The sequence below is a fragment of the Solanum tuberosum genome, unplaced genomic scaffold (genome assembly GCF_000226075.1).
Source record: "Solanum tuberosum cultivar DM 1-3 516 R44 unplaced genomic scaffold, SolTub_3.0 scf00116, whole genome shotgun sequence".
NCBI lineage: Eukaryota > Viridiplantae > Streptophyta > Magnoliopsida > Solanales > Solanaceae > Solanum > Solanum tuberosum.
Window position 1 is genome coordinate 348,642 of NW_006239040.1, and position 11,576 is coordinate 360,217.

Sequence of the window (11,576 nt, forward strand, 5' to 3'; positions counted from 1 at the left end):
TCTTTCATAATAAATCGAACATATCGACGATTGCTAGCTACTATGATTCATAATCCTGAGTTCCTGACCCTCCTTTGTGTAAGGAGACACCTATTCCTCCATTATTAGGAAACTTTCTAGTTTACCAAATCATAACTTATATAGTTGGACATACACTTACCTTCTAAACGACCTGATTGTATAATAAGAAATTACACAAAGTAAAACGAAATAAACAGAAAAAATGACATTTCTATAGTGATGACACAATTTTTTGCACTCAAAATTACAACTCCATGGAGAGCTATCCATTTGAATTAGTCTAGAACTACATATCAAACTGTTAAGACGAAAGCTATTGAATGACAAGAACAACAAGCACTACTTAAAAAAGTTTAAAGAGATTTGGAGGAACAGGATGCTGCAGTAAGTTTCTTAGCACTAGGTCAAGATTGAAAGTACAGCACTATGAAGACACGTCTTGCATATATATAAATAAATACAGTAATTATTGACCTTATTTGGTATAATATTTGCTCATGATTTACCCTGTTGAATTTGATGAAGAAGAGCTGCTGCCAACTGCAATGTTGCCTGCAAGCGTTTCTGTGGGTCTGTTTCTTCATCAGCTGCATTCTGCAGTTGGTTCACGTTAGTGCCATGCTGAAGCTCTCTTGGAGGTGGGCCTGGCAAACTCACCATTGGTTGCTGTTGTTGCTGCATTTGACCAAACTGAGATGATGAATGATCAACAGACTGATTGTTTGAGAATGGAAGATTCTGCTGTGGCCTGTATGAGTTGTCAGGCAGGTAACCGGTGCCTGGTTGTCTAGAGTCTTGTCCTGTTGATGCAACCCCTGATTGCCTCTGCTGCTCAAGAAGTGATGAGGTTAACAATGCAAGTTGTTCTGATTGAAAAGGTGTAGCTGGTGTCTTTGCCTCCGGGGGAGGTCTATTATTGCCATTTGAATGGAAATTTGAAACTTCACCCCTATAGATGCTAGAACTTTCCTGCCCTGTACCAGGCATGGCCGGGTTATATCCCTGACCAATGGTAGGATCATTTCTGCCACTGGATGATTGTGAGATGATATTCTTGACACTAGGATTTGGGTTTTGCATATCGTGGGAAGACCAGCTCTGTCCCATGGCAGGGTACTGCTGATTGACCATGTAATTATGCCTGTCTCCACTAAATGACTCAGAAAAGTTACCAGCTGGCTGAAGAGAGCCTGAAAATGAAGCAGCTGGAGGTCCTGTATCTATCCCAGGAAACGACATATTGCTGATTCCTGGTCTCTGAGTGGCTGTGTAAGATGTCAGTGCAGGATTAGGCCCAGAAGGCGATATCGGCTGGGCAAACGATGTCATGCCTGGGAAACCGGTAATACCAGTTTCATTCTTCTCAGGATGAGACCCATAACCAGGAGCAGGAGGATCCAATCTTAACACAACACCAGCGATGCTCAGTTTTCCTGGTACTTTAAGGACTTTATCAGAGAAGTCAGAAGGAGGTACAAGAAACATAGTGGTCCTATCATCCAATTTAGCCACAGCAGCTCGCTGCTTCTCACCAAGATAATTCCTGAATTCGTTGTAAAATGCCATGTCAGCATCAGTAGCTGGAACAAAGAAGACAACCCAAGAACCAGCTGCTTGATAGTAATGCTTTGCAAGCATGTCTAAACTAGTCCTTGCAGTGCAGTCCAAGTATACAGGTCTGCAAAATTGAACCATTGCAAATTTAAAGAAGGAAAGAATTTGAGTTCTATTCGCAACATGTGGGATGAAAAGTTCTCAACCTAAGACAATAGCTCAGTTTTTACTTAAAGAGTATAAAACTTAGATCCCAAAAACCCTGTGAACAAATATATGAGAAGACAAGACATTCATAATGCCTAAGATGAAGAGAGTTAAAACAAGTCTTGCAACATAAGTACCGTTCTAGATCATTCCCATGCACTTGAAATCATGGACAAAAAATTTCCCACTCCACACAACAGAAATGATGATTGTCCTCAAACGGGAAAGAAGGAGCAAAATTCAATCTCTGGATCTCCTTAAATTGAGTAGAGCTAACTATCAAATGTCAGTTAAACACTATTCATTTTCCATCTCAGGATCCTAATATAAGAAATGTACTAATCAAGAAAATTTACTTCTACGTAACAGGGATGTAAACACTAATTTCTCCAACGAATACACTTTATCAGAGTTCTACTACAATTCACTTTCAATCAGATAGAGGCATAATGATTATATTTAACTTGAGCAAAGCCTAAATATTTGTTATTAAAGCATCAATCAGCTAAACTTTCACTGGTTAACAATATAAGTCTTGTATAAAGCTGCTCTAAAGTGCTAGAGACCTGAATGTTGAGTTTACTAATCCAAATGTATAACAACATACCTAGTGTAATCCAAATGTTTTAAAGTTAATTCAAAAGCACGTACAGAAAACTACAACTATTATACAACATGAGCTCCATGGACTAGTATGATTTCATCAGTTATAGCAGAGTATATTGCATTGAGATATTTCTGTGTTAGGAAGGGCTTCAACTCAAATGTCTAAAGGAAGGATTCCTGCAGTTCAAAAAAGCTTTCATTTCTAACTGAAGTAGCCTACCAGTTTTTAATTTCAACTTCTTGTGCACATTAGATCAGAAATTAACGTCTATGGAATTATTAACTTCCCATAAAACATGTAATTACTTACAAGATCATCTCTAAATGTTTGCCCACAGGAAAGCATCGAGCCCGACAGACAGCAGTTCCTCCCTTAGCAATAGTACCTTCCCATTTCCACTCAGTACTCTTGGATGAGGGATGTGGTTCAGGAGTCAACCTTTTCTGCTCAGCGTTTGAAGCCAATTGACCAGAGCCCACCTTAAAACCGTCAAATCGTGAATTCCACCGGTCGTTCTCCTCCGGATAAGGTGCACTGGAGTTCATCATCCGCTCAGGTATCTGTCTATGAACAAGAGATCCAGAATCAAAGTTTTTATCAAGGACCTCAGCTTGGGAAAATTCACGGTACCCCCTCTGTCTTGCTGGTTCCATATCATTGAAAGGATATTCTGGAAGCTCATTTTCAGGAAAATAGGAGCTGGTCTTCAGTTTCTTAGCTTCACGGAAGACAAAAGGATCCTCAGGCAAGTCCCATGAATCATCGTAGAACGGATCTTGTCTAGGGAACCGCTGAGGAGAAAACTCACGCTCACGGATGTCTACAACTCTTTTCCTTGGAGGACTACGCTGATTGTAAGCACTGTCCCCATGTCCCAGTTCAGAATCCAGAACAGGAAATCTCCTTCTATCATCTTCACCTACCCATGCATTACCCTTTCTGCCAAAACCAACATGACGAGAATCACCAGGATCCATATCTGAGTTGAACCTTGGAGACCTCATACCATGATCTTGAGGAGCATTACCAAAGTCCCTATCATGTCGAAGGTTCTCAGAAGAACCAATGTGCCCATATGATCTCAAATGTGAGGATGGTGAATCATTCGTTGGGCTCCTTTCCTTGTTAGAGGTTCCAGATTCCGCCCGAGCAAAACAAATATGTACACGAGGATTGTCAAATAAATTTCCTTGTAATGTTTCCTTTGCCCTGCAAGCTGCCATCACATTCTTGTATCGAACAAAGGCATAAGTTCTACCAGGAAATGCAGTAATCCTATCTATCTGTCCAAATGGGGAAAAGGCTTTTCGTAAAATGAATTCATCTACTTTCAGTTGTGCAGGAAACCCAATCCACAAAACCTCGCTGGGTTCTCCACCCTTATCATCTAACCTTGATTTGTCTGGATATGGTGGAAGGTCAGGAGTAGAGTGGCGAGTCCTCAAATCCCTTTGTGAAAGTGGAGATCTTCTTATCATGGGACGTTCATCTCGACGTGGAAAATACTCTTCATCCCGTGGTGGTGCTGGTGATGATTTGTCCTGGGATATAAAACCATAGTTAGAGCAGAACTGTCGGTATTTTTCTAGATAGATTTTTAGATTAGAAAAGATAAAAAGAGGTGAATTCGCTAGCATATAGATTAACTTTCACCAGAAAGTAACAACCACTTATGGGGAGTTGTTGTATCAACGCTGAGAAGTAAACCACCAAAAAGAAGAAACCCATTAGTCAAAGAACATAGTAACACATATCTGTCGGAGTTGTGACCTAAATTATGCATCAATCAAAACCCTCAAAATTCAAACTGATATTTGTTCTTGCAGAAAGGTTTTCTTTTTATACTCTTATTACTAGTGTACACTCTCCAATGCTGTAACACTACATTATCTTCATGAAGGTACTCTGACTATTGCAGCAAGAATCTGGAAGTAAGATGTTGAAGCGGACACATACAAAAAAAAACATACACATGTATAGGATAGGACAAATGCAATCATCTAGATAGAATAGTCTAACTACCATTTAAACAAAGTTGGGAGCAGCCTAACTTCCAGGATCATATACTTTACAAGTGCAGAAACGAAGTCCTTTAGGGAATAGTGTAGCAGTTTCATGACTCTAAAAACAAATGCACTTCAGTTAATGGACCATCTCTTTTAAGTACAAAGACAAAAAGAGAAGTTCTAACCACTGAATTAGATCTATCATAACATAAGCCAAACATTCTTCTGGTAGAACAAATGCAAGATATTATTGATACAGAAGTGAAGTAGCTTTGCAATTTTCCACTGATATATAACCAATTCTTACAAAAGATATGATATGAATACACACACAATTTTACTTGTGAGATTCACTCACATACAGCTTTCAATTACCTTTCTGATACTCTACTAAACAACTTACAGGAAAATTGCTAAAGCACAAGTTTATTGCTTACACACAAGCCACAGAAGTGTTCATGCATTTCGAAGAAGACAAAACCCAACAACATATATCTTCTATTTTAGCCCTAGATTATCATGAAAGGAAGCTCTAGAAATGTTTCAAGTTACAGGACAGCAACACATCCTCTGTAGACATATTGAAGGCACAAACACTACTTCAAAAGCATATACTTTGAATACCTTAAACTTAAATACCTATTTAATCTTGGCGGAATGACCTGGGAGACCCCTGTACTTGGCTCCTTTTGTCAGTTGGACCCTCCTACTCATCACTTTGCCAATCAAACCCTTAAACTCATCAAAACACAATATTTTAAACCCCTCTGACCATTGACCGAGCTTATGTGGCATTAATATTGGTGAGTTGAAAATATGCGTGATTACACGCGCTTAAAAGCGAGTTAAAACAATATTTTACTTTTAAAAAAATCAATTTAACAAAATTAAAAAAAAATCATCTTCTTCAACCCTCCTTCACCCACACCCACCCTTTCTTCTTCTCCACCAGCCCTCTCTCCTCTACCCCTCACCACAGCCCTCACCTTTCTTCTTTCTCCAGCCCATTCTTCTTTCTCCAGCCCATTCTTCTTTCTCCAGCCCATTCTTCTTTCTCCAGCCCATTCTTCTTTCTCCAGCCCATTCTTCTTTCTCCAGCCCATTCTTCTTTCTCCAGCCCATTCTTCTTTCTCCAGCCCATTCTTCTTTCTCCAGCCCATTCTTCTTTCTCCAGCCCATTCTTCTTTCTCCAGCCCATTCTTCTTTCTCCAGCCCATTCTTCTTTCTCCAGCCCATTCTTCTTTCTCCAGCCCATTCTTCTTTCTCCACCTCCACATTCACTCTTCTCCGCCTCTTCTTCTTCTTTTTTTATATACAAATCAGTAGCCTCAACTTCTTCTAAAATTTTCGTTTTTTAGGTTTGAAAAATATTAGTATCATTCTTTTATTAGATGGTTTCAACGAGGAGATGCAGATAATGTGAAGGATGATTGTGACTATTGAAAATTTTAAAACTCCATTGATAAGTTTGAAAAAGCTTAAAAAATAATAAATGGGTCTTGTGAATTTGTAAAATTACTTAAATTTTTTTATTGGGGTTCATTGAGTTTGTGTTGGTGAACTTGTAGTTGAATTTACAAGTTAAATCAAGAAGAATTTGATCTGATGGGTATGAATCTAGTGCTCAATTTGTGACCAAATATGAAGAAGATGACTATTTGAAAAGTTAAAGAAATTAAAAAATTGATTTATTTGATTTTTAAAATTTTTTTAGCACTTAATTTTGCATGTGGCACTAAAAATGATGTGGAATTTCACGTGTAATCGCGTCCATTACACGCACTCTGTCCGGAGGAGAAAAGGGTTTAAAATGTTGTTTTCTGATCGGTTTAAGGGTCTAGTTGGCAAAGTGATGAGTATGAGGGTTCAACTGACAAAATGAGCCAAGTACAAGGGTCTTTCAGGTCATTCTGCCTTTAATCTTCCCTGGAGTAAATCAATAGTGCACTTGGATAAACACCTCAGAAGCAACCAATTACTAAGCTAAGCATTGATTGATAACCACCACCTACACTAAACTGAAACGATCTGTCGGAGAAGGCCAAAGGGAAGCCGGGAATAAACAACTACGAAAACCACTTTTTCTCCCTTGCTGTGTGAAGCAATAGTTATGTCAAAATCCAACAATGAAGGAGTCAAAGATCAAGACACTAGGTAATTTCTTCTCAGCGGACTTGGATTGACTGCAGTCCGCAATGGTGGTAGTGGTTGATAATGGCGGAGGAGGTACCAATGGCAGTGACGGTGGTGGTGATGGCAATGATAAATTATAATGGTAGATTGTAGATGTGATAACGACTAGCAGTAGTGGTTGACAGCGGTAGTCACTGCCTGTGGTGGTTGTGTGATGGCAGAGGTGGTTGGTGGTTGGTGGTGGTGGGTTGTGTTTGGCGATGGTGGTTGTGATGGAAAAAGAGGTGGTGGTCGATGGTTATGGACAAAGTGGTGGTGAAAATTATCCACACAAAAATACCTCTTAAAAATATTACAACCTTGTTTAAGATCTTAATGTTACGACCTATTCAGCCCAAATAAGCGTATTAATGTAAACAAATGCACTTAGGGGTCATTTGGTAGCTGGATAAGAAACAAGTTAATCATATATTAATTTTCGTATAACTTGTATGAAGTTTGGTAGGTAGATAGGAAATAAGTTATCCATGTACAAAATTAATACGACGTTTGGTTGTCAATTTAGAAACCTGCAGAACTAACACATGTATAAGGTACGAATGAATCTATGTACTATTTTATGCAGGATAGAAGGTGGAATAACTAATACATTTATAACTAATCCCTACATAACTAATGCCTGCATAAAATAATATATAGATTCAATGATAAGTAATATCTGCATTACTAATACATGTATAACTCTAACCAGCTCACAAACGACAACCCCTTAATGGCATAAGGTCTGAACTATTCATATACAACCTTCCATTAAGTGCAAACAAATGAGGCCTTAGAAATTCATATCGTGTTTTAGTTGAAACTTAACTTGAAAGAATGGAACAATCCTTCTTTGGATTTGGAATCAAATGCCCTCATCTGTCATTCAAAATCAAACTCCATATTCAATATTGTTTCACCTCTCACCTTCATACTCTCTTCCCCCTCGTGTCTTTGAGAGCACATATTTGTTCAAAACTTAACCCATCAAAAAGATAAATTAGTCCCTCATGCTCTCAAATGTGTCTTTTTTGGTTATTCTTGAGTTCAAAAGGAGTATTGTTACTACTCACCTGATCTTTGTCTAGACCTTATGTCATCCAATGTCATATTATTTGAGTCTCAATCTTACTTTACATCTTCTGTTCATTTTGATATATTTGAGGACTCAATGATACTGATTTTTGAGGAATCAATAGTTATTTCTACATCTCAATCCACAGTGCCACTGCTCGTGACTTATCATCATCGTCCGCATCTAACATCAAGCCCAGATGATTCGCGTCTTGTGTTGGACCCTGTACATACTATAAACTTGTTTTCTCCTAGTGAATTGATCACACACTGGAAAAGGTATAGTCCACTCACAATACTAACCCCATTATACCTTTGAAAGTTATCATCGTCTGTCATTACCCCATCATGTCGTTGTATCATAATCGTCCTCTATTTCCATCCCTAAATCTACACGTGAAGTACTTTCTCATTCAGAATAGCGACATGCTACAATTGACGAGATATCTATTTTACATGCGAGTATAGTACTTGGGAATTTGTTCATCTTTCCTTCAAGTAAATCTATTGTTGGTCGTCGTTGGGTTTATGATGTCAACAAGTTGATCGGCTTAAGGCTCGCCTTGTTTTCAAAGGTATATTCAGATATTTGGGTTTGATTACAATGATACCACGGAATACATGTCACCTCGCACCGTCATTAGCCTCTTTATCAATTGGACATCAAGAATTTTTTTCTCCCTGGTGACCTTGATGAGGAAGTTTACATGTAGCAACCATCTGGTTTACATCTTGGACTCAAATTGCCAACAACAAAGAATGTTTTGTTTTCAATGCAGAGACAACAATGATTGGAGCACCTTATTCAGGAAAAACTTGCATGACTGCAAACTTAATAATCTATTTAGTCTACTAGCCACCCTAGAAGATTCCATGAGTGAAGAGCTACATTCAAACAAAATGGTTTGGGGAAACTCCAAGCAAGGGCATTATACAGTCAAAGGCAACTACTACCTCATGTGCTCACAGAATGGATTGTTGCATAATTCACCATGGAAGCATGTTGGGAAAATCACACTCCCACTAAAATTAACATGTTTCATATGGCTTGCTCTTACTGGTGCTTTTCTTACACAAGATAATCTATCTAAGAAAGATAGTCCTAGTCATCAGATGCTATATGTGTCATCAAGCTTCAAAAAATGTCAATCATGTTCTTATGCATTCTCCATTGTAACAGATATGTGGAACTGTTTCCTTTCTTTTTTAGTCTACATTAGGTCTTCCCACATCCATCAAGGAAGCTTATTCTAGTTGGATCTTTTGGAAAGTTGATAAAGCCATCAAGAGGATTGGGAGAATGATCGCAGTAGTAATTTGTTAGTGTGTGGGATGAAAGAAATCAAAAATGTTTTGATGGGGTCTCAGTTTTGAATAACTCTCTAAAAGCTAGTTGCCTAGTTAACTTGTTTAGCGGAAATATTTTGTCTCCTCTAAATAATGTTCATACTTTTCTGGATTTTGTTAGATCTTTGATTCTAAGCATAGGAGTTAAGACCTTGTACGGTAGCTAACTCTCTAGTTCACTTTTGTTGATAGCATCAACTTGACGTTCTTAAATAATATTTGTTTACTTCATTAAAAAAAAACGTTGCAACCACTTAGTTTTGTTGCTAAGGGAAAGTCTCGTAGCCTGGTATGTCGATTGCAACAGTCACTCTATAGTCTGAAACATTCTCCAGGTTTGGGAAGTTCAACATAGTATATTCAGGAGTTTGGTAGCATATTGAAGTTGATCATTCTGTGTTTTATTGGCATTCTGCTCCAAATCTATGTATTTATTTAGTGCTTTATGTTGACGATAACGTTGTCATCAATAATGATCAAGATGATATCACTAATTTAAAGCGACGTCTCTTTCAACATATCCAGACTAACGACCTCAGTATTCTAAAATATTTTTTAGGTTTTGAGGTTGCTCAGTCCAAATAAGGTATTATTATCTCACAACGGAAGTATGCTTTAGACATTCTTGGAAGACAGGAACGATGGGATGTAGAGCCATTGACATATTCGAATGCTCAACTCCTGCCAAGACAAGGGGATCCACTTAGTGATCCCGAAAGGTATAGGTAGTTGGTTTGTAAGTTGAATTATCTTATCTCAAAGTGACTAGACCTGTCATTACTTTTCCTGAGAGTCAATTTATGGATTCTCCCTATGATAGTCACTGGGTTGCAGCTGACCACATTCTATATATATATATATATATATATATCAACAGCTCCAAGTAGGCCATAAGTAGATTGTTGGATGTACAAATGTTGATTGGGCAAAATCACCTCCTGATAGATGTTCTACAACTGAATATTGTGTTTGAGTAAAAGGTAATTTGGTGTTTTAGAAGAATAAGAAATAGAGTGTCGTTGCTCGATCTAGTGCAGAAGTAGACTATCAAGTAATAGTTGTAGCTAGGGTTGTTCAAAACCGAACCGAACCGAACCAAAACCGATAACCCGAACTGGAAAAAAGTTATTGGTTTATCAGTATTGGGTTTATTGATTTAGCGGTTTTGATAACGATTTTGATTTTTCTTGTTATCGGGTTATCGGTTCTTAGCGGTTTGAGGTTTTTTCTTAACAGGTTAACCAATAACCCGATAGTAAATTAAATAATTATATTTATACCATTTTATATATAAAGTCCTTGACTTAGAGTTTGGTTTCCTACTTTTATTTCTAGTTGTCTCAAACACTTGGTTATTCTACAATGTAAAAATGTTTGCTTTTGAGTAAGATGTAACTTGTGAACTCACGTGCATGGCTCATTTGGTTTGTCACCTTGTTTCTAAGTGATTTTCACTCTTTTTTGTGTCAAATCTTAACGGTTAAACCAATAACAATCAAAAACCGATAAACCAATTAACGATAAGCCAATATCTTAATAGTTCTACAACGGTTTAGCATCTCTACAAACCGATAACCAATAAGCCAAACCGATCGATACGCAGCCCTAGTTGTAGCAACTTGTGAGCTAGTTTGGATTAAACAGTTGCTTAGAGAACTAAAATTTGAATAAATTGGTTGGATCGAACTTGTGTGTGATAATCACGCGGCTCTTCATATCACATCAAATCCAATACTCTATGAGAGAGCTAAGCACATTGAGATTGATTGTCACTTGTCGAAGAAAAGATACTCTCCGTAGATATTGTTACAAAATTTGTGAAATAGAGTGATTTGCAGTTATTTTACCAAGTCTCTCAGTAGTTCCTATATTGAGTTACATTTGTAACAAGCTTAATACATATGATTTGAATACACTAACTTGAGGGGAATGTTTGAATATAGGCTTAACCCATCGGTGGCCCCCTAAAGTTGGCACAATATTTCACTTAGACACCTTAACTAGACGATGTTCATTTTAGACACCTCATGTAAGGTCGCGTTGTGTCATTTTGACACTTTTTTTAATATCAGCAAAAATATATAATGTGTGCGTGGTACACTTGCGAATGACGCGTAAAGTGACGAATTAAACGATGACATTTGTCATTTGTGCCAAAAGTGATTTTTTTTTTTTATAACCGAGAAATCCGTCTGTGACCCGCCCTTTGGACCAATCACAGCCTTCTAAACTCGGTGGATAATGGGCCCTCCCCTCTACCCTTCTCCACTTGAATACCAGGCTTCGCTTTGCATGATGTGGGGTTTGAACCTGTGACCTAAGCCACAAATCCTCCACCTTTTGCCACTTGAGCTAGGCCTTGGAGGCAATGCCAAAAGTGATTTTTGATTAATTAATTTTGAGTAAAAATAAGAATTAACCAATAAATTAATGACAAATAATTACAAAATAAAATAAAATTTAAGTCGATAAAACAAACACCCCACCTCCTCCTAATAGCCCCCAGTACTTGTCTTCTCCAATTTGCACGCACACCAAAATCGCCGTTCCCCCACCAAATCCTCATAATCCCCCCCCCCCCCCCCTCC

General features: G+C 38.0%; 1 protein-coding gene across 1 annotated transcript in view; it reads right to left on the reverse strand.

The window, feature by feature from the left end:
* Positions 1–229: 229 nt before the first annotated feature.
* LOC102593682 (flowering time control protein FPA) overlaps positions 230–11,576 on the reverse strand; it is a 16,951-nt gene continuing 5,604 nt past the window's right edge. Inside the window, exons 3-4 of the mRNA XM_006349949.2 lie at positions 2,699–3,930; positions 230–1,699 (exon numbers count right to left, since the gene is read on the reverse strand). Coding sequence (XP_006350011.1) covers positions 517–1,699; positions 2,699–3,930 — 2,415 coding nt within the window. The 3' untranslated portion in view covers positions 230–516. The remainder of the gene's footprint in view (positions 1,700–2,698; positions 3,931–11,576) is intronic.